Below are 24,891 nucleotides of genomic sequence, written 5' to 3'. Positions count from 1 at the left end.
TACTGCAACTTTACTTTTCACTCTTCATCTATTTACAGGAATTCACAACTGGTGACAATTATCAACGTTCAATACAAAGTAAAGAAATCATAGTGCAGTCAATACTCAATACATTTCAGATACTGTCTTATCAATGGGTTTGAGGAAACTGAAATGCTTGTGTCCAATTGTAGAACCATTCAATTAATGTTTACCATTCATTAACCTTAAATAAACACCAAGATTTATATCACCTTTTCAACTTTTATTAGTCACCTTTGATGCATTCTGTTTAACAGTATCATAATCACTGTATAATACAGACATTTGCTTTTTTATCTAATATTTCATTTATATACATGTACACAATTAACAGCTCTATGGAAATACAGACATTTGTTTTTTTTAACATCTACTGTGTTACTCATATACATGTTAAACTGTGTATTTTATATATAGACGGAATGAAATATACAATTAATTCATCACATCTACTACAACTTTTTCAGTACATCAATCAGGATTTCTTAATTGAGTAATTAAACAAGAGTGCTATGATGGCCTTTTTTCGCTCACCTAATGTTTCTGAAATACCATTTTTCTCATGCTAATAGAGTGCAAGCATTAATCTATGACACAAGATGAGTAATAAATGGAAACATATTATTGACCTTGTTACCTAGTCTTGACCACATATGGTCCATGTTTGGATCTGTCCAAGACATTAATGAAACAAGGTTTTCTCATGATTGGACCACAGGACTTGCCCCCCCCCCCCCAAGGGCCTGAAAAGTAATCAAATTTGACTTTTTAAGCATCTCCAGACAAACATACTGAACAAAATAGACCAATGGACACAGACAAATGACTAATCTTAATAGCTCATCTTTGTGCTCAGGTGAGCTAAAATTCTTGCTTTTAAATGCTCTTCAGAATATGCTATACATGTGCAGATTGATAAATATGTTCAAAATTAAATCATTTCCTTATTTTGTAACTAGAAATCGACATTAATAATTTTTATGTACAATTATGTCAACATCAAATATTTCAAAAGAAGTTGAAAAACAAACATGTTAAATGTTAATCATTACAAATATATTACATTATCTATTACCGTTGATAAGATCAATTTACAAATTTGATTTGTGATCAAATATTTCTATTTAATTTGACAAAGCTTCACATTTCAAAAATTTTGACTATTAAAAATTTGTTTTCTGTAACTTAGTTCAGCTAAAAAAAAGGATTAAATTTGATTTTGCAGTACATTAAGCCGAAATTCTTTTTTGAAATGTTTTATAAAAAGACATCTATTTCAAGTAAACAAATTAAATTATGTCAAGATTTCATATGTTTAAAGTACTTTACCTAAAAAAAAAGCACTCAAGGATATAATGGCAAATTTATGCCTGAAGTACAAAGCTAGCTTTGCCTGCATTAATTTTCCTCTTGCCATGTTCTATTCAGGTAGCTACTCAATTTTACTATATTGATAGTGGGACTCTTTAACCTGCTAAATTTGTATAATGAACTTGCCCTGCTTTGAATTTGGAACAGTCCATTCAAAGTTAAAGGGATTTCAACATTGAAATACAAAGATTAAACTACCAGCAGTATAGAGGCTGGTCAGACTGCACAATGATATGAAGGCTGGCCTGGCTCTATACTGGTGGCACAGGTTAATATTAGGTTCTAGCAGATGATGGGTTACACTACTCCTGTGTTGTACCAAATTCAAAATAGGACAAGTCCATTACACAATCAGCAGGGTTAAAGTAATTCTCTTTTAAAAAAGACACCCACTGTGACTATTTTATTATCAATTTACACCCACTTAAATATTACAGTATTACTCATATCTTTTAACATTGTATAATATAAAGCCAAACTTGATTATAATAATGGCAGTTTAAGAAAACCCTTGGAACTTTTTTTTTCTCAGGATTATGTTTGGGTTGCTACATATTACATGTCAAAATTGGTCTCCACTCATTGTGACAAGGTTTATAGATAAGTACACAGGGCTAATTACATGATCCAGTAAAACAAGATTTGTCTACAAACAGCACTGTTCACTTTTCTCCGGCAGGATACTAAAGTAGAAGCAACATATCAAAGGGGCATAACTTTGCAAAAAATTATTTCACTTTCTGAAATGGTGTAATTTAATGACAATAAACATGCAAACTAAGTTCAAAGTGAAAAGCTTAAATAGTTTCTGTGAAAATGGACCTTAACAAAAAGATTAACAAATGCCGATGGGGTCTTGATAATAGCTCCACTTTTTCTAATCAAAAAGTGGAGCTAAAAACTATACTGGTTTTTAAGTTTACTTAAACACAAGAAGCCTTCTTTATATAACATAACTTACTGAACATGGTACTTGTTAATCAATTTTATCTGAGTTATCTATAAATTTTATTGACGAGTACAATAAAAATATGTCAACCAAAATCTTGCTTTAAAAATACCAAAAGAATAGGAATCAAATTAATAAAAAGAATATTTCAAACTTACTACAAACTTACAACAAACAAATAACAGGTTAGTTAGCCAGCATGAGTCAACATTTGTAGTAATGCTTTGTCACTTTTATGTAGCAAATAAAATCTGGGTAAGCAGTACATAACATCCAAACAAAAATTACACCAATCAAATACCATTTATAATAAAAAAAAATAATAATAAAAAAAAAAAAATAAACAGAAACAAAAAAATCCATTTAAAGATTAAAGTTGTGAAATCAAATTGTTCATTCTACAAAAAATTTCACAAGTCTATTCTATTCTACACAACTCATATTTCAAGGGAATGAAACAATGATCTGTTGATATTGTGAATAATAATATACATCATGATTTGTCTTGGACAAAAAAAAGGTTGTAATGTAAATAGTCTCTATATACATATGGTGATGTAAATGTATGTTTTAATCTGACGAGTCATCTTGATGGCTCTCCCTCGACACACCACGCTGCTTCATAGATTGTAGAGCTTTCTCTCTGAGGGCTTTCTCTAGCTCCTCCCCATCTCCAACTTGCCCCTCCTCACTATCAGACTCCGCCTTCAATTATAATGCAAAAATTATCAATTTACTAAAAAACATTTATCATGGTGAATTTCTTGCATTGACTTGACAACTGTCCATTTTTGGACCGGACTACTATTAAGTTTGGGGATATCAAAATGAAAATATAAAGTTGGTAAGCTCTAAGTATTTAGGTGCCCTTTATACAATATTTCAGGCATAAATGGGTGCCCCACTAGAACCACTGACTGTCCAAATGCTAGCTTCCTTAAGACACTGCCGCAGTTCGACCTAGTGTTGAGAGACCAGTGGTTTGATGTTAACCACCTTGGCCATGAACACCCCCATATTTCAATATTTCTCCACAATTTGTCTTTGAATGATTCAAAACAATGAAATATTGAGAAATGTTTCTTACTTTTCAAAATATATGCTATTTGCAAAATGTATCCCAAAATGAACTTCCATCACTACAAGTTAGCAGTTTTTAACATTTACACACTATGTACCAAAATGTATAAACTGGTCCATATTTAACTGTATTATCCATTATTATCCAAGATTATTGGTTATCTATCCAGAATGAAATATAAATAAATCTAAAGACATGCATTAAGCACATACATAATGATCTCAGGATAAACAGGATTAAAATTAATCAACGTCAACTTACAGTCTCTTTTTTAAGCTTATGTTTCTTGTGCTTTTTGTGTTTCTTGTGCTTCTTTTCTTTCTTTTTCTTTTTCTTCTTTCCATCATCTGAACCAGATTGCTGAAATTTGACATTCAAAGACTGAAATATGACTTTTTCTTTAAGTTTCCCTACATACAGGCTCAATCTACACAGATATTAATTTCAAAGTAAAAAATTATACATTAAAACAAATCTTTTTAAACATATGACTCTACATAAATGCTTTTTTATGCAAGAGATATAATATTGTTCATGCAAGTATTTTTCTTAAAATAATTAAATAATAACATTCATATTAAACATAGAAAAGTAAATTAAAGACAAGAATAACCATTTGTCTGCCTTATACATTTTGAGAACATTTAAAGTTTGCAATTTGGTTGATTTTTGTTTTTATCTTGTCCAAATAGTATATTTTATTCTGCAAAACTTTTGATTTTAAATAAGATACTCGCAATTTCAAACTAACATTATTATACACATTTACTATGAATTTGAGAAGAAACTGGTTTGCGAATGTAAGCTTAATTTAATCTGAAACAAATTGACTGTTGCAATGACTTAACTATTTGAAGAATAAATTATAATTTCTTAAAATAAACATGAAGACTTTTTAAGATAAACAAAGTCTCATACCCCTGACTCGGAGTCAACTGCTTGCTTCTTATGTTTAGTGGTATCTTCCCTGGATGTCTGTCTTACTACACGTTCCTCCCGACTCTCTGATCTCATTACAACAACTCTCCTATATTCATCTGAATCTTCCGGTACCTTCTTCCCCTCCTGATCCGAGTCATCAGAAAATGACCTTGTTTTCTTAGGTCTTCTTTCATTAGGACTAGGGGAACGTTCCTTTTTACGTTTAATAGAGCCCTCTTTCTCCCTTGATCTTTTTATTATTTCCCTATGATCCGGAGAGTAAGAAGCTTTCCTTTGACGAGATCTTTCAGGTGAACTTTCATCTGGACTAGAGTCTCTTTTTTTGGGCAAGCGTTGCTCAGAGGGTTCATGTCTGGACGCGGATTTTCTAGCTGCTGGAGATGGTTTCCTTACTGGGGATTCAGACCTATCTTTTCCTCTCCTTCGTACTTCATTAACTGGTGAAAAAGAGGATTCTTTTTTCACTTTTCTAACTTCACGAGAAACATTTTCATCACTAGAGCTATCCTCACTATCAGTGTCAGCTTTTTTTCTTGAGGGAGGTAACTTTTGTTTACCAGATGGTTTTCTTGGTTCAGGGGACTCCGAGTTTTGTTCCCGTCGTCTGGAAGCCTGTTTAACCGGTGGTCTCTCAGGAGAGGAATCATCATCATCAGATGAAGAGTCTTCTTTAACTGCATCTTGCTTTTGCTTCCTGCGTTCAGGTTCTTGCATCTTTCTTCTACGAGACTCTTGTTGTATTTCTTCATCAGAATCAGTTACACGTCTACGTCTTCTTTGTTTCTCTGGGGGAGGAGACTCCGCCTCAACCCTACGTTTGCGTCTGTCATCTGGTGGACTTTCTACATATCTACGTTTGACAGGTGAGGGAGATGACCTACGTCGTTCCCTCCTTGGAGGACTTTCTCGCCTGCGTCTTGTATCTTCATCAAATGAACCACGTGGTGACCTTCGTCTCATTGGACTCCTTAAAGGTAAAATATTGTTTAACCACAAGAAAACTTGAAAACTTAATCCTTCACCAATCAGAAAATTGAACTTTTCTAATATTCAACAGCAGCTACTGAAATAAGTGTAAAATTATAAGCTTATTGGATTAAAGCATCTACTTGTACCCGTGAACATTCTGTACTATTATGTACTCTTATTCTAGTATCATATTAGCAAATATCTCAACACCGAAACATTACAACAACACTTGACTGATCACATCTAGAACTAAAATGTTGAAAATTCCCCGAAAACTGAAGATTTCCGAAAAGATGCTAAACTTTTTGACATACCTGTATATTGGTTTTTTTTAAACACTATTCATAACTGTGTATATCAAATGAAAAACAGTGAATGTTTTATTTGGCTTGTTGAATTTTCCAAACTTTTTTACTGCTAGAATTTACCAACTGTAACATCATAGTCTGACGTAAAAAGGATCATTGCCAAGCAGGAAATATAATCTCTTGCCTTTAACTTTTATGAAGCATCAATGTAAGTTTTAATGTAAAATTAAATTATGATTAGGTGGTTGAGACTGATTATAAACAAACCTCTGTCTTCTAGGATCAACATATCTGTCACGATCATCTCTAAACCTGTCTCTATCATCCCTAAATCTATCCCTCTCGTACCTATCACGTTCATCACGAAAACGATCACGATTATCTCTATAATGTGGTGGAGACGGATATCTGAAAATATTAAGTTTTCTTTATGCACTTGTTAAAAGGCTCTCATTTTATTAACAGACTTTTATTTAATTGGTAGTTTAACTGTTTACTGGACAGTGTTCTTGACTAGTCTCAATGGTTAAAATATTGGAATAAGAGTAAATCATAGAAATCCTGGTTTTATATCAGTACCCTTTTCCTATTAAATCTTATTCTGTAAATTTGTTATTACAACAATGTATTAACATCAAATTATATTGAGCAAAAAAATTTAATATTAAATAAATGTATATATATTTAGTAACATTGGCGGCTGCACACTATGACACAGTGCAGGATGGTAATAATACTGATGGTATATACCTTCCCAGAATGTTTGCCTGTGCTTGATAAAATAAGTATCAGGAATTTACCTGCGATATCTATCATCTCTTCTTGGTGATGGAAGACGCCTAGCATCTCTCTCACGACGTCCTGTAATATTACAACAGTACACATGAGAACATGTCACTAAGTTTATAAAATAATACAAATCTCTAATGATTTAACTTTGTTACACTAAAACAATCTGAAGACAGGCATCAAAATCAGTTAAATGGTTTGTTTTGTTTTGGTCCAGCTTTAATATGCATTGACACTATACCTATGGCAACAATACAGCTTTACTGGTAGAGGCAAACATATAGTGCTTCCTAAATGCATCTTTTTTTACAAGCAGTGGGCACAAAGGAGTTGAACCAAGGACCTTCTGTCAGCTAGTTTGGTAGTATTTAAACATAAAGAATTTAATGTATCTGGCATGTGCAGGCATTTAAAAATATTTTCAGAGTCTCTTCCTACAGGACGAGTACCTTCTAAATGCAATGTGCAGACATTTTTCTACTCGTCCTTTATCATATTCTCCTAAATTGTACTTGTAAATATTAGTGAACCAGTGGAATTTCCGATCTCTAATGTGCCCAATATTCTTTCATCAGATGACTTATTCCAGGTCAGAATCAGTAATTTTTATATCAAGACCGATATCATCACAAAACCCTTAACATAACAAGTGTATGATGTATAAGCTTACTAGCTGGTGGAGGAGGAGCCTCATCGTCTGATGATGATGACGAGGAACTAGATGAATCGGATTCTTCCGGTTCATCCCTCTGTTTCCTGTATGTACGTCTCTGCTGGATCCCGACTTTACTACTTGTATCACCATCATCACTTTCATCCATCATTGGCTGAAACCAGGAAATCTTTTATTATGGCTGAATATTTGTTTAATTACATATGCTTGCTTGCAGTCAAAGTGGGAACCAATATTTCAAAGTATTTGGTACTCCCAACAAAAATTGAACTATTAATTTTTAGGCGAACCGGTAACCAAGGTTAGTATTTGACTAAGGGACAAAAAAGTTTTAAATTGATTCTAAATATTCCTTGTTTTTTTTGTATCAAGCTATGACAATTGTTTGTTTATTTGTTGTACTCAACAATATATTTTTTTCTGATCTGATCGAATATGGCTCGACCTTAGCAAAAATAGTTACTCCATATTCGCATATAAACTGTTACCATTTTGAGTACAACAAAATGGCATATCTTGTCATAAAGAAACAAAGATTATGTTGAAAATCTAAGAATGCCATTAGTATGGCAAATAATCATGATTGACAAGAATTTGAAATAAATTCAAATTATGACAACTTCTTGCATCAGAAAGTAAATTATATTCCTGTAATACATTTTAGCCCTTAACTAGCTGGAATCAAAAGAGATAACGTTTGCCAACAGTAATAAAGCAAGGCCAGCCACCACATCAGTTCAGGCCACCAGTATTTACAGTGGCTGCAGCTCAATTTGTATATTTTGATATTGCTCTTATAATCTGAATGGACTGTTCCTAATGCAAAGCTACACAAGTCAATTTAAGAAATTCAGCAAGTTAAGGCAAAAACAAATTGCTTGTTGTGATATATATATCAATATGTACCTTTCTAGTATTTGGAGGTCTTTTCCCTGCAGGTGCATCCGAATTAGAACTGTCCGAATCACTGTCAGAACTACTTGGACTCCTGTTAACATAAATATCATGCTGTTAGAAGTAAAAGCAGTTTAAATCATATAGAAACTATATTTGCCTCAATACAATTCAAAACTTTATTGCATAAAATAAATGTTTATAGTAAAGTACCTGTTTTTTAACAAACAATACAAATACATGGATTTTATGAGAAAAGCATAATGTCTTATGAATTGATGTTTGCTTACATGAGTAGCTAAACTTAACGAAACACTTTTTCTGTCATGTCTGCTTTCACATAACTTCAGAAAACAGTTCTTCTAACTTGCAATTAACTGCAATTAATTCAGAGACGGAAGTCAAATATTCTGCACTTACACGAGCCCCATTTAAAATATTAAGACAAAATTTACCAACAGTTTTATCTTCATTTCAATGTAGTCATCATAATAACATTATGTTACTAAGGAAAACACGATGAATAAAGGCTGTCATTCTATTATGAGTGTATAAACATTGACCAACCTTTCCTTTCTTTTTGGAGGAGGTGGAGGTGTTCTTTTTCTGTCCCTATCTCTTTCCCTGCTGGGATCTCTACGTCTTCGAGGTGAAGGAGATCTCTGTCTACGGGGAGGAGAGTATCTACGCCTTGCTGGACTAGCACTTCTACGTGTACGTGACCTAGGTGGTGACCTTCTTCTATCCCTATCTCGTGACCTTGACCTCCTACGTGGTGGCGACCTTCTAGGAGATCTTCGTCTTGGTGATCTTGATCTTTAAATGAAAGAAAAACTACATTTTTAACCTAATTGCCATCATTTTTCAAAACAGTATGAATAATCTTCACAAAGATCTCTGAAAGAATAATAATTATAGTAAAATCCCCATGACCTTGGACAGTCACCTTAAAATCAAAAGGGGTCATCTACTAGCCATAAACAACCTCAATACCAAATATGTCTTCAAGACTGTTGACCAAAGCATTCTTAAGCAATTGAGCGGACAAGCATTTTTAGTCAAGGCCCCTGTGACCTTGACCTTTGTCCCAGTGACTTCAAAATCAATAGGGGTCACCTAATGGTCATGCTCAACCACCATGCCAGATATGAACACTGTGGGTCAAAGGTTTCTTAAATGATTGGGCGCACAAACTTTTTGAAGTCAAAGCACCTGGGACCTTGACCTTTGACCAAGTGACCTCAAAATCGATAGGGGTCATCTACTAATCATGACTAACCTCCACACCAAATATGAAGACTTCTGGTCAAAGGAATCTTAGGGTACTGGGCGACAAGTTTTTTTTGGTAAAGGCCCCTGTGTTCTTGACCTTTGCCTCGGTGACCTCAAAATCAATAGGGGTCATCTACTCATCATGACTAACCTCCATACCAAATATGAAGACTGTGGGTCAAAGGAATCTTAAGTTATTGGGCGGACAAGCTTTTTTCAGTCAAGGCCCCTGTGACCTTGACCTTTGACCCGGTGACCTCAAAATCAATAGGAATAATCTACTATTTATGATCAATCTAAATACCAAATATGAAAACTGTGGGTCAATGGAATCTTAAGTTATTGGGCGGACAAGCTTTTTGCAGTCAAGGCCCCTGTGACCTTGACCTTTGACCCTGACCTCAAAATCAATAGGGATCATCTACTTTTTATGATCAATCTAAATACCAAATATGAAAACTGTGGGTCAAAGGAATCTTAAGTTATTGGGCGGACAAGCTTTTTGCAGTCAAGGCCCCTGTGACCTTGACCTTTGACCCAGTGACCTCAAAATCAATAGGGGTCATCTTACCATGGCTAACCTCCATGCAAAATATGAAGACTGTGGGTCAAAGGAATCTTAAGTTATTGGGCAGACAATCTTTTTGAAGTCAAGGCCCATGTGACCTTGACCTTTGACCTCAAAATCAATAGGGATCATCTACTATTCATGACCAATCTAACTACCAAATAAAGTCTGTGGGTCAGAGGAATCTTAAGTTATTGGACGGACAAGGAAAAACCGACGGATGGCCGGACCAGTATACCCCCCTTAAAACTTCGTTGTGCGGGGGTATAATTAACATTCATGTTTTATCTTATACTCTTTATGAGATATTAATCAATAAGATAAAAGTCATATCACACTGTTTAAAACTCAATGAAATATAAACTCTGGTTCCCATTTCATGAAATGAAACATATATCAAAGAAGCAATCTCAACTGTTAACAGTAACTAACATCTTAAATTAGAGTGATCTAGCACCAAATTTGGTTATGTCAGACTTTTACACAAATAATATAAAATTTGATTTCTCCAATTAATATCGAATATATCTCAATTCAATTTATGCTAAATGCTAAAAAGTTTAAAACTGTAGTGAGATACATGTCTATTGCATGTTCAACAAAATAATAACAATAAAAATCTTCCATCTATTGATACAGTCAGCACCGGGGTTTTGTTAAGATAGATAGAATACTGTATACCTTGATCTTCTACTGTATTTTCTATCTCTATCACGGTCTCTGTCATCACGCCTCCTATCTCCTGACCTTGACCTACTTCTTCTCTTTCTATCACGTGACCTTGACCTGTGAATAAAATTTACACATGAACTAATATAACAAGACCTTGACCTGTGAATGAAATTTACAGATGAATTAAATAATTCTTAAGATGATAAATAGCAGTTATAATGTTCACAACAACCCATTTCTTTATAACTAGTAAAGTTTTGCATGGAATTCACTTAAATTTGAGGACAATAAGAAAACTTCCAAACTATGTTTTTCATAAAAAGTCATATACATTAAACAATTTGTGCCTAGACAAATCAATTATTTAAATCATCACAACTTTTGTGGAATTTTCAATATTTAATCTCATCATTTTGTATTTCTTTTTTTTTATATAATAACAAACATTGGAATGGAATCACTGTGTTTTTATGTATCAAATGTATACATTCTAAAATTGTGTCAACATTAAAGATTTAAAAATAAATCTTAATACTGATTTTCATCTGAATTTTCTTTAAAATATAAAAATATCAAAACAAATTCAAATCAAGATAACTGATCACAAACTTACCTTGATCTGTTACGACTTTTGCCACTTTTCTCCTCACCATTTTTTCTCTCCTCTTTATCTTTACCGTCTTTCTCTTCATCATTTTCTCTATCCGATTCTGTTTTCTCCTTTTCACCATTAGTAGTAACAGCAGCTGTCTCACTTTTATCTTTTGGTGCATCCGAATCTTTATCATCGTCTTTAACTTGTAATGGCACTAGTGCAACTGGTGTATGACCGTCAATAACGGTTTTATTTTCTGATTTACTGTCTGATTTATCATCGGATTTATTTTCAGTGGACTGGTCATCTGTTTTATCATTATCTTTCCTGTAAAGCAATTTGAATATATCTTCATTAAAACATACTTTTCACTAGAATAATGAGTTTTTCTATACATTAATTTCTACATTCTACATATATATTTCTTATATTTTTACTACTATGGCTTCTATTGAATGTCTACTGTAATAATAAATGTAGATTTTACAGAATTGCATCATAAATCAAACTACGACATAAAGATATATTATAAACTTCATCAAAATATTTGTATAAACAACTGTCTTACTGAAAGTTTAGGTAAATGTATTGCATTCATATTTTTTTTTAAAAAGTATTAGGTCTTCCAAAATATTCTGTCAATGACTTCTGACCCAAATACAACTTATTGGCTGAACTTTAATTGTCCAGAATATCATTGAAAACAGTGACCACAACAGTAAAGAGCTAGCCCAGTCTCACAAGATACTTCTGACTACTTTTCTTACTCACTTTGATAATGAAATCTTAATAATGAAATACACAAAAGAAATATATAAATATAATATGTCATTTTTACAGACTATTACTTTACCTTGGAGATCTAGATGAACTTCTGTCACGCTTTTTCCTCCGAGGTGACCTTGACCTGTCTCTTCTATGTCTGTCTGGACTATTACGTTCCCTGAAAAGTACAAATATTGAGAATCTAATTTCCCATATAAATTTACTGCCATAATATCTGTATTTCAGGCACAACTGGGCACCTAGGTAAAACCACCAACCTTCTGTAGGCTAGCTTGACAAGATTTGAACCTACAGCAGTGATAAAAACTAAATGACCGTAACCACTTGGTCATAGAATGTCACACCAAAGATGCATCTACAGGTAATGTTTTGATCATAACAGTTATATTTGCAAACAAAGGAGAACAAATTTCTTTCTAAGAAATACATAGATACAGATTATAATCATCCTTTATAAAAGAATATTTCCACAGTACAATTGTAATATGTATATATCTTCAATGTCATGTCAATTAGCTATAATAGCAATGATTACACTGTATATACCTTCTTTCTGCCTCCTCTCGTTCCTTCATTATGGCATTCCTAATTTGTTCCTCCGACACCTTTAAACTTTGCTGTATTCTTTCCTGCTCTGCCTGTAGATATTCAACAAATATAAATATGTTAGAGGATTCAATACTTATTTACTTACAATCAACAGTTCATGCTATATTGATAGAAGTTAAACAGGTGGAAGTGCATCATCATAATTTTTGATCATTCTCAAGATTAAAATGGAAATTTTCAACAGATTTGTCAATTGGTAAAAAAGGCCTATCCGAAGCAAAAAACATTCACTTCTGGCATATTAATCTTGTAAAGGCTAACAACAAACCTGTCTCTTTTTGATCTCCTCTTTCTTTTGTTCCACAAATTTGGCTGGAATTCCACCAATGTTTTCTTGAGCACTACACAACAACTCCCATAACTCTCCCATAAACACACGAGCATTCTTTGAATTTAAAAATCCCGTCAAATTTATCTGCATCTCTTTCGGGTCAGGATACTACAACGAAACAGGGGAAGAAAAAAGGAGCATTAATAAGCGATCATTTCTAATTTTCCTATATTCACAATTCTCTGAAATGAATAAGAAAAATAAGAGAGTGCAGTAAAGTTAGTTCTTTAATTTCAATATTTCATGCACTGAAATTTCCTATCAAATTTTAAGAAACCTTAATTTAAATGGTAAATAAGGTAACTTTAAGTGTAAACATTTAAGGGCTTCAATTTATTTCTCTAAAAGGGATATACTAAATACAGGTATCATAAAACTGTTATATGTATTAGTATACTTTATTGCCAGGTGTTCTTAAATTGATGGCGAGGAAATATCAAAATAAAGGCAGCAATTAACTGTTGATTTTCATTTTCAAAGTGAAATTTAAAACTGTTTCTATGGTAACAATCTCCTTTCATAAGTTATAATGTTAACTGATTTCTATAATTTATTAATTACTATATATAAAGAAAGCTTTTTTCAATTAATGCAAACTAATACTATTATCTGTAAAAATTCTTAATAGACTTTAAATATTATTTAAAGTGCTGTTTGGAATAAACTTGTAACTGAAGACAGAAAGTTTTTTTATTTCTGCAAAAAGAAATCAATAAAATACAAAAAAATACTTAAGTGATATACTTTCTTGGTATATATAAAACAGAACTACCAAGGAACTAAAATTATTTTAATCTTCTTCACTAATAAGTGACAAAATATTTTTTTATAACCCTGGTAGGAAGTATGTAGGCTTTGTTATTTTACACATTGGTTAAACAGTTCCTACCTTAAACACAGCAAAGGAACAAAAGGTGGCTTGTATCTATCTGCTAGAATATTAAATAATGATTACAATATATGTTGTTAACTCTGAGTGTATAAAACAATTGGATTTTGTTTTTTTACTGGCAATAAAAGGTTAAGAGGCAGAGGAGAAAAAAACCCACATTGTTCTAAACATAGAAAGTCAACAGGTATTTATAGAATATAAAACTCTTTTATACATGTATGCTATTCATTTTTCTCGTGTAGAATGTACAGAAACCAGAAAACCCGTTCCGTTCCTCAAGCAAAGAATTCTTCCTCTTATCTGTACTGTACAAATATTGAATTCTCTTTTCCTGATATGTTTAAGTTTGTAATTTCGATTGTCGGACATCTTGTTTTGTAATTTTTCGATTGTCAACCAGAATCCAAATAGTGATTTCTTGAGATTTCGTTGCGTTATAAAAATCGGGAATAAAGTAGATACAAACCAAGTAACTTGTTGCTATTCTATGTGATCCTTTCCCATATTTGATAATGCATTATATCTTGTATTCTGGCTGTTTAGAGAGCAAATCCTTGACTGCACTCGTTAATTCATCAAGGCGTTCGAATAATTAAGATCACCTCTGATATTAAATGGAAACATTCAACAATAAGTAACAGCGATTGAAAAGTTTGTGTACTATGATTATCTACGGATGTTCTCTAGAAAATATTTATTCTTGGCAAGTTTTTCTTTACATTTCTACATAATCAGCTTGATAAAAACAACACATAAACAATATGGAAAAGAAGATATAATTTCTAAGAATCTTTCAAAAATTCTTAACACTTATCATGTTAAATATGAATAATGAACTTTTAAGTCCGAGGAATTTTGATATTAAAATATTGGTAAGGAATTTTGATATAAAAATGTTGCTAAGGGATTTTGATATTAAAATTGATATATTCGAATGTTTCCATGGGATATTGATATCAAATTACTAGTACATCTAAGAGAAACTTGTATGGAAACTGGACACATTGAAGGTATATATAAACTGGGCACTAGTACAGTAGCTCAATACTTGTTGCATAGACAAGAAATTATTGGTGCTATCCTTCAGAGAGTTAAAAATAAGGAAATCACAAACATCTAAAGAAATAACAATTGAGCATAATTATCTAGATAAAACATCTTGCAACTTGAATAATCAACATTATACTTTTTTATCCTTGAAAAAATAAAAAAAACCCTAAAAAAACCAGTAAGGGTGTTAAAATGAATGATAATGATTTCCATTTAATAAATACAGCAAAAATGATTGAATTAAGAAAAGAAATGAATGAATTTGTAAAGAAAAACTTGCATTTATCTCAGCATTTTTTACTGAAGTTTTGTATTTAGAAATACTGATAGAAAAACAAGATGATTTTGATACTTTAGTGTCAAAAGTGTAAGATTTTTTTCTCATTTTTAGATTTTCCTTGTAATAAATGTCTCACACAAAATTGTATGAATACACCACAGCAAAAAAAATAAAACATAAATTTGCCAGTCATACAAAGTTAAATTTCATGTTTTTTGTTGTTTTATTTTTCAAAAGAATAGATCCACATAGAAAACAAATGAGAAGTCACTAATTGATATGGTTTAAATGATAAAATATCATTTATATCTCATTTTGTAACACAAATCATGGAAGGGGCCTTTCTTTAGTACAAATATATTGTAATCCAAAGTAAATTTAACATACATGTAGTTCAAGTCACATATTAAGCAAATGGTAAAAAGTTGGCATAACCAAAATAAGAAAATCAAAGATATAAAAGTATCTTAAATAATTTTCGAAATGTTTACCCGATTTTCAAGTTGATTATAAACAAATTCTATGATAACATCATCTTCCATGCCAAGTAATTCTGTAATGCGTGTTGCAATCCATGGTTTCATAGTGTCAACATTTACTTTAGACAGATCAACCTGCAAACAGTACAATAAAAATTTGATTATTGGTTGTTGTTTCTTTAAATTCTTAGTTAAAAGGAGCACAGCTTCAAAAATATTGCTTGCAGAATTATACCCATTGTCTAACTGTACAATGTTAGGGTTTTCAGATTATTTCACATGAGGAAGCTATCTAGCTAGCTTATGACAGGTTGGTGGTTCTACTCTGACAGGTGCCTGCTTGTGCCTAAAATAATGCACAAAGGTGCATATGAGGTCTTCCTCCACCAGTAAAGTTGAAAAATAAAACTTCATCCTTTGAAAGCTGCTGAAAACATGTACAGATGCAACTCAAATTTCAGATGATGTTTTGATCTTATGACTACAAATTATTTGCATTAAATTTTGAGAAAACCTTACTGTTTCACTTTGGGATTGGTTTGGAGAAATATCACTGTATTGAGAAGCTTGAGGCATGTTATAACTTTGCTTGAGAATGTAACAGAAATTTGAAGACAAAAAATTGTTTGACAGCTCACTCTGCCATTTTATTAACAATTTTCTAACTTTTTATTAATTTGGCTACAAAAACTTGAAGAAAAAAAAAAGATTTGGCTACAGGATCTTTTGTCCAGGTTATGCTATTTTGAAATCAGAAAAATACATAATTAAATTTGGCTAAGAGTTTTTCGACCAGTGTAAGCCAACTGCGTACATGCAACCAGAGCATTTTATCTTATAAAGTAAAGTAGCAAAGCCAAACTTCATTTACATATATACAGAATGCAGAATTGCAAATGAAAAACCATTAAGTACTAAAAGTAGCCTAGCAATAACAAACGATAACTTACTCTAGTCTCAATGCTCTCACTAAATTTCATTTGTTTCATTAGCTTTTTCTTTTTGTCAGCAAATCTGTTGTCTTGATCAGCACTTGTCCCCTGAAATTCACAACAAATAAATCTATCTATCTTTTAAAAATAATATTTGTCTTAAAAGTGGTCTAAATAATGCAAGTTTACAGATGTATTTGGTCCAGTTGTGCAAAAGTTCAATGAACACTGTATGTAAAGGTACAAGACTAAGATTTACATTTGTGATGTACTTACCCTGTCAAAACATTAACTCTTTACAGTAATTCCAACAAAGTCAATGTTTTTCCCCCCAGGTTTTTACTTCCTTCATTATGGTTTACTGTTTAATATAACAAATGATCATGACAGCTTTATCTACAGAACACTTTTAGTCTTTGTCAAGTGGTTAAGCTGAATACATGTATATCCATCCTCATATATATTAAAGCGATTTTTTTAAGATTATAAGATACATTACAAGTTGTACTAGCAGTCTTATAGCTGAATAGTCACAATACGGCTCAGGTTATGACATGAATGGGACTTCAGATGTTACATGTTATGGAATGGGGAAGTATATTTATATATCTATGTATTACATTGTTTGTGTTTTACATTCCATATAACATTTGTATCTTTTGTATCACCATAACTGTCTACTTTAAGTTAAATTATTATCCATTAAGAGTTCTATATTCACTTGTTACAATCAATTTATTAACCGTCCTTTAAAGGTATCAAATGCATAAAAAATTGTTCTTGCAAGCTATACTGCTTAATCTTCATTTGTACATTACACTTTTGATCAAATTCTTGAACCATAAATGCATTATTTCTTGCAACACTATTCTATAAATAGTGCAACAAGAATATTTCTAAGTACTTGCATACCTTACAAACCAAGTGCCTACCATTCAATACAATCAGGGTATCAAAAACCCAAAACTGCTACCAGTACAAATGCATAAGAATCTATTACAGTGCCAAACTATCAAATTGGCTGAATGACTGATATTCCTTGAAATTACATCATTACCTTTTGAAGCCATAAACATTTTCTAGGAATGACTACAAGATTTGTTAAATGATCCAGGAGGAAAGATTAGTAATTAAAAAAATTACCAACCACCTGATTAAAACATCCATGTGTCACCAGAAAAATATATTCAGTTAATTTGATATTTAGTTGGTTGAAATTTCCTGAAAGTTTTAAATATTGTTGACAATCACTAAGAACTACTTTTTGGATGATCTAAGTTTATGGCTTGATGTTAAGACAAGTACTTTGCTATCAATAAATAATCTAATAATGCATGTCAGACAAAAATCACATTGTGACTTGATAAAAGCTGATTTCATGATCCTTTTTAAAACTTTTTTAAGGATAAGTTTTAACCTGTGTGTGATTTTTTTTCTACAACTACAACTATTTTATTTTTGTGTAATTATTATTTTTTTTGTTAATATTTGTTATAAAACAATAAAATTATAATCCATCAACACATGTAAATCGTTTTTTTTTTCCACTTTTATATCAAATCAAATTTTATTCTGGTTAAATAAGTCCACTCTAAAGACTAAAAGTTTATATTTGTAAAAAAAACAAAACGTAAATGTAAATAGGCAGCGTTTAGCCGAATGAATAGGAAAACCGTGTACAGCTTCACATAGTGTGTAAGAGAAATTGATCAACAATTATTTGAGCAATTATCTTCAAAGGGGGCAAATTGAAGATCGATATTTAAAGATTTAATGTTGATTAAATAACAAAGGAACAATTCATTCACATGTTTGGTTTGGAAACTGAGAATTTTTGTGCCCTTTGCGAAATTTGAGGGGTTTCTAGCGAATGTGAAATCGCCGATGTTCGGGATAAATTTTCGGATAGAATCTAAATATGCAAGATGCAAAATTTGCAAGAATGAAAGCTAAAGCAAATACTGAAAATATTCGACAATAATTCATAATTGCACTCATTTTTAAATTGAGAAAACAGTCTTAAATAGTCAATAGTTAATCCTTTTGTCGGTAAAATTTGCCAATTTCCAATCAACTGTTGATCAAAGATAAAAATTTTTATCAACATGTGCTATATCTGGTAATTACATGTACAGCGTGTGTATACATTAGTCTGATCTCTATCGTGTGATAATGATCGAAAGCGTTATGGCTGATTGGCTAATCGCTTCACTGGTGGATTTGCATAGGACCGCCTCCTACTTATAGACTGACACGCGCTGACGTATTTGTGGTTGTATACAATCGGTAATGTTTATGCGTCCCCAGGCAAAATTAAACGTATGCGGAATCCTTGCTCTGAAATATTTGCGTCCAGCTGTAATAAACATGTGTACCGGGACGACGAAATAAGCGTCACCGAGAACCCTGGATTCCAACACTTTTAAGTGTTAAAAACTAAGTACCACTCAATTGAGAGGGATGTTGCACTCTATCATTATTCCTCATTAACAGACTCAACTCAATCAAACAGAATCTGAAGTTTTCATGTAAATTGTAATTTTGTTGTGATTAATGCTTCCGAGGGATCACACTTTATACAAACTTTTTTACAGAAGTGTTGGTCAGCATTTGTAGTTGTTCACCTTGGGATTTGTATATTTATTCCGATTTGTTCAGTAATTGTCCTTAATTTAGAAAAAAAAAACTTTCAAAATGTTGTGTCATGTGCACCCAGGGCACTCGTTTGGCAATTTTTGGGGCCGAATATCGGCCCCATTCCCCTCTCAAAATCATATGCTTTTTTCCCCTATTTCAGCAGAAAATTCCCCTAAAAAAAATTGTAGAATAAATGTTTGATATTTAACAAAAAAAGTGATGTTTTCATTTCATAAAAATAAAATATATTTCTGTTTAACTTTCAATGGATTGAAAACTAAATTACAGTTGTCAACAACGCTGTATGTTAAAACCGAAAGTAGCAGGAAGTGAGAAATGTAGAAGGGAGGTAACTCTCGTAAAATTATTGACAAAATTAATGTGGCAGATAATCATTGTAGGAGTTTACCTTATATTCAATTTGTTTAGAGAATAGACATACATTGTCATATTTTGCTAGTTAATAAACAAAACTATTTTAATTTCTGTCAGTTGATGTTGGAAAAAACGTATTTCTCTTGCAGTTTTGTACTCAAATATTTTCGTACCCAGTTTTACAGTTACAGACAATTTTCTCTGAAACCAAACCCTTTTTTAGAAAAGGCATAAAACTTTCTTGTTTATTTTTATTTAATTCTTATTTCAATTCTCATTGTTATAATTGTTTCAATCTAAAGAACAGGCAGAAATATGTAGAAAATAGATTAAGAACTGACCAGTGCAGATTGCAAAATAGTGTGATACATTTTTAACTTTAAAAATAAAGAAACAATTAATGACTATAATAGGAAATAATTTTCCTGTGTTTCCAGCACTTGGGTATAACATACCCTTGCCTAGGAAAGTCTGCATTTCCAGAGCTTGTTGCACTGATTCAATTTTTGTTGTACAAGTTTTTTTTTAACTGTCAGTTTTAATTTTTTATCATAAACAAAAATGCATTATGCTTGCTATAGATTTTAATATATCCCTAACATTTTTCAGAATTTGCATTTTACCCCTCACTTTAGAATTTGAGGGGTATAAAACCCTTGGCCAAAACATATATCTGGAGCTCTGATTGATGTCTGAGTCAGTCAAGTGCAATAACAAAGCAATAAAGAAAATAATGAGATAGCCTATCTCAAGAAAAACTTCCTGTTATATGTTTTATTTGTTAGGTCTATAGTAATAAATATACTAGCTATTGTAAGTAATGGTAGGAAATTGTGCCAAGAGTTAATGTAAAACCTAAATTTAAAGAACTCATATATGGCTTAAAATTTCCCCTTTTGTCTTAAAATGACGCAAAATTCCCCTTCGTGAGGGTATGGGTACCAGTCCCCAAAAGTTGTCTAGTGCCCTGGCACCTCTAAAAGTGCTTCAATTGCAATCTAAAAATTTTTACACTACATCAATGTTGATCAGCATATAAAGGTGTGTTTGCTTGTGGATTAATTCAGTTTTTTGTATTTGTTTTAATGCCCTTGACTCACTATGTTGTTTTTATGGTCGTAGGACAGGGCTGACTGTGAGACAAGGCGGACCATGTCAGGGTGGATGGGGCGGACCATATCTTGGGACAGGGGGACCGTGACTCGAGACGAGGCTGACCGTGCTTAATTTCAAATTTATCGTGGACTAACCAGTTCTCAAACCTCTAAGCATTCAAGAGGTCTTTTAGTGTAAATAAAGATATATCTTTATAAAAATTCTTTACATATTTACACTTTCATCTTTATGTAACATTTCTGTAAAATTTGACTGAAATTCAACAATTAAAAAAGCTCTATTTCCATCTTGGAAAAGCACAACCCTCTGTTTTAAAACTGACATGGCCTCTTAAAATAAAGAACCTAATCTCAAACCCCTTCAAGTATCTCTAAAATTCTACTGTTTAGTTTAGTCAATTAAGTGATTGTTATATGACTATCACATGACAATGAAGTACCCTACACGATGCAGGTACCTGCTTTAAGATATTTTTGTCTATAATATTCATTTTCACAAATAGTTAATGGTGTATTTATGGGACTTTCAAAGGTAATAGCAGTTTGTATGAAATTACGCTAAGTATCCTGTTTTCTCGTATTCTCGGGGGGTTAAGGACTAAACTTGGTTGCATAATATTTCAAAAACATTTTGTTACTGTATTTTTAGCCTAATACACAGAGAAATACCTTATTAACAAAATATAAAGAAAGAAAGATCGTAACTGTAAGCAAAACTAAAGATATTTCTGCTTGTATATACTGACCTTCACCCTCTATGCGAAGCAGGTGCTTTCTCGTATTCTCGTGGAATTTGATTGGTTGTTAAGGCTGGTCGCTATGTGATGATTTTATTCTACATACCAGTTCAAATCATTAGTGCCACACCTAATTAAGTGTTAGATGGCCTAAATCTGTAATTTTATTGTGTTTAAATAACAGCTTGGCAGGCCATATCAAACTTTTAGGATCATATTGACGCCTCTTTGGTACCAAATGATTTTGATTGTTCCAAAAATAGTTTGAACTCCATTTAGTGATGTTATTTACATAATCTCTCTAATATATATTAAGTTTATGTATATATTAGTTACTTATTAGTTATATGAGCATTAAACAATGACTACTACTGTTTTTTATTGCAGTTGTCAAAAGTGAAATGTTTCATTTTTGGTTTTTAATTGGAGTTCATATCTTTTTTATACTATCTATTCGTGGAACAAATATTTTGAGCTGTATTGTATAAATAGTAGTGTGAGACCGTCATTTGATGCGTCTTGCGTCAGAGACCCGCTGCAGGTTTCTGCAACATGGAAAAATCTAGAAAATTGAGGATTTTTGGGGGGAAATTGATAAATTTAATGTTTATTCTCTGGATTTTACGATGATTTCCACAGTTATTTTGTTTTTTTTATCTGTTTTTGTCGCATTTCTTTTATTTTTTTAATGGAGATGAAAATGCTCTGCTAAGTAGACATGTTTTCGGATATCGACGGAAGTCGCGAGTGTCGCTTCCATCCGTTTTAATTATTCCACGAGAATACGAGAAACCCGAGAATACGAGAAACAGGGATAATAAAATATGTTATGTAAATATTTGTTCCTATGCACTGTTTTCATTTGACATCAGCAGACATGTCTGTCAGAAACTAAGCTTTTATGCACACAAGTTCAGGACATCATAGTCACTTCTAGTAAAAAAATAACAGCACATGAATGAAAGGTTTGAGAATAGGTTGGGTGTGAGATTAGGTACTTATACGATAATATTGCTATTTCATTATTTTTATGAGTTATGTAGAATTTCTCAAATATTTGTCTGTCTCTTTTTCATACTGTCCTGCAGTACATGTATGTCAGTAGCCTGACAATGTATCATTGTCCTATGGACACAATTTTATTTACTACAGGTAATATGTGTAATTCTGGGAAGAGTTGGCACTGTGTTCCAAGTTCCAACTAACACCAGTAACAGATTTTTGGACTTTGTATCTAGTCAGATAATAATTTATTATCATCTTTAAATAAAATATAATACAGCATTATCAATGCGCAATGTAATGCTGGAAGATGAAAAAATATCACGTGGCTGAACATGCTGAGCAACCATTACCATTATTTGAATTGAATTTTTGGAAAGGGGCCCCGACGCATCTGAATTCGAAAGTTGGAGTTAATTTTCTACAGACGGGTGACTGTAGCAACTGATATATCATATAAGTAAATGCATATGTTGGAAGTAAACAGTGTGTGCTGGATAAAAAGAATATTTAATTATTTTGGTGTAGGGTTATTGTTTACCTTGAAAAATCCTGCGTCCGACATTTTGACAGTCTAAGCGGCCATGCAGGAAGTCCTAAACCACAATGCAACAGTGTTTTACCACGTGGTACTAAGTAAAGGTGCGCTCAAAAATGTTTAGTTGCAGTAAAAGTATTGTGATTAGGTTAACATCTATAATTACCTTTATTTTACTTCATTCTAATCTAACTAATCGAAAAAGAAGAATTTACTGTCCGTCAATAAGATGGAAATTAGAAACAGAAGTTGTTGGTAGACAGACGTTCACATGGCCCTTTGCATGTTATTGTTATGAAATCTATTAATACTGGAACATAAGATACGTTATAGTACATCCCAGATTAATAGTAACAAATTGCTGATAAGAGATACAGGTAACTTTCGGATGGTTGGCAAAAAATATGGTGGCTGATAAAATGCAAAATATAGTAATTTTATATTTATAATAAAAAACTTATTTTTCATGAAACAGCTTAGTATTTTATATCATTAGAAATTTCATTTTACTCATATTTTATATATCAAAAAATAAATTAACAAAGCGTTTTCATTTTTTCTTGGTAAGGAGTTAAACTTGGTTCTAGAAAACTATTGAAATAACAGTTGAAAAATAGCTGAGCTTTATTTTTTAAAAGCAAAAAATGAAAATCTGCTTATATTTTAAAAATATGAATATAAAGAACTTTCAAATGATATAAGAATCTAAAAAATCGATCCACAAATAAAAAAGTTATAAGAATTGAAAAATTCTGCTGCTATATAATGTTTATAAATATTGGTTCTTCTTGCCAACCGGTAAATCTGCTAAATTCTGGTAGCAGGTGCTTGTGATGTCATTGTGCAATGGGTCTATTCAAGACGTTTCACTACGTCAGTACCTATTTTTATCCCTCAATAAATTTGATACTTTGATTAAATAAAATCTCTCAATATAAATGTAATTTGATTAATAAATGACAATAAAATTGATAAAATTGACTTAAAAAGTATTTTAGTTATTATTATTATTATCTTTATTTCCTCCATCACTGAAGAGCATTTACATTATACATATTACAGATAGTACAAAAGATCATATATACAGTAGATATAAATACAAGATTGTTTTAGAACTATATAAATTAGTAAAGAAAAGGCATAATTATAATATGTACAAACATACTAAAAGAAAAATAATGCAATTAATCTGTGATAATGGGTCTATTCAAGACGTTTCACTACGTCAGTACCTATTTTTATGCCTCAATAAATTTGATAATTTGATTAAATAAAATCTCTCAATATAAATGTAATTTGATTAATAAATGACAATAAAATTGATAAAATTGACTTAAAAAGTATTTTAGTTACTTTAAATATGTGTGCTTTAGGTTTGTACATGTACATCATCTTTTTTTTCAAAGTTCAATCACGGATTTATATTATCGTGGACAAACCAGTTCTCAAACCTCTAAGCATTCAGGAGGTCTTTCAGTGTAAATAAAAATATATCTTTATAAAAATTCTTTACATATGTACATTTTAATCTTTAATTAACATTTCTTTAAGATTTGGCTGAAATTCAACAATTAAAACTTCTATTTTTCCATCCTAGAAAAGCACGACCCTCTTCTGTAAAACTAACATGGCCTCTTAAAATAAAGAACCTAATCTCAAACCTCTCCAAGTATCTCTAAATTCTACTTTTATAGGTTAGTCAATGAAGTGATTGTCATATATGATTATCACTTAGCATTGAAGTACTCTACAGGATGCCGGTACCTGCTTTAAGATTTTTTTGTTTCTTATATCCATTTTCACAATTAGTTAATGGTGAATCTACATGACTTTCAAAGGTAATAGCAATTTGTATGAAATTACACTAAGTAATGAAATATGTATAATGTCAAAATCCTTTCCTACGCATTGTTTTTATTTTACAGCAGCAGACATGTCTGTTATATAGAAACTTAAATTTTATGCACAGACACAAATTGATGACATCATAGGCTCTTCTAGAAAAAAATAAACAGCTCATTAAT

At 31.8% G+C, this 24,891-nt stretch overlaps 1 protein-coding gene across 3 annotated transcripts; it reads right to left on the bottom strand.

Annotated features, from left to right (window-relative positions):
- Positions 1-223: 223 nt before the first annotated feature.
- LOC132760491 (serine/arginine repetitive matrix protein 1-like) lies at positions 224-23,000 on the bottom strand. 3 transcript variants are annotated; one of them, XM_060752473.1, is made up of 16 exons: positions 22,871-23,000; positions 16,482-16,571; positions 15,544-15,666; positions 12,768-12,938; positions 12,437-12,528; positions 11,958-12,047; positions 11,123-11,431; positions 10,519-10,623; positions 8,565-8,813; positions 8,010-8,091; positions 7,101-7,257; positions 6,442-6,502; positions 5,909-6,049; positions 4,341-5,331; positions 3,684-3,782; positions 224-3,046 (listed from the first exon to the last, which is right to left on the bottom strand). In XM_060752473.1, exons 1-16 carry the CDS (start codon positions 22,892-22,894, stop codon positions 2,912-2,914), a joined length of 2,919 nt encoding a protein of 972 aa, XP_060608456.1. In that variant the 5' UTR covers positions 22,895-23,000; the 3' UTR covers positions 224-2,911. The 3 variants fall into 3 exon arrangements, with proteins under 3 accessions (XP_060608456.1, XP_060608457.1, XP_060608458.1); XM_060752474.1 differs by lacking the exons at positions 16,482-16,571; positions 22,871-23,000 and having other exon boundaries at positions 12,768-14,326; XM_060752475.1 differs by lacking the exons at positions 15,544-15,666; positions 16,482-16,571; positions 22,871-23,000 and adding an exon at positions 14,189-14,927.
- Between the last annotated feature and the right edge of the window lie 1,891 nt (positions 23,001-24,891).

The sequence above is a fragment of the Ruditapes philippinarum genome, unplaced genomic scaffold (assembly GCF_026571515.1).
Source record: "Ruditapes philippinarum isolate M1 unplaced genomic scaffold, ASM2657151v2 ctg250_1_1_1_1, whole genome shotgun sequence".
NCBI classification, from domain to species: Eukaryota; Metazoa; Mollusca; class Bivalvia; order Venerida; family Veneridae; genus Ruditapes; species Ruditapes philippinarum.
The sequence above is the reverse complement of the archived record's forward strand: the minus strand, read 5'-3'. Positions and strand labels throughout refer to the sequence as shown.

Coding starts and splice junctions, on each gene's coding strand:
- LOC132760491 (XM_060752473.1), bottom strand. CDS start 22,894: ATGTCGGACGCAGGATTTTTCAAG. Junction 8,092..8,564: donor CCTCCAAAAAGAAAGGAAAG/GTTGGTCAATGT, acceptor TTATGTTAACAG/GAGTCCAAGTAGTTCTGACA. Junction 6,503..7,100: donor GGCTCCTCCTCCACCAGCTA/GTAAGCTTATAC, acceptor GTAATATTACAG/GACGTCGTGAGAGAGATGCT.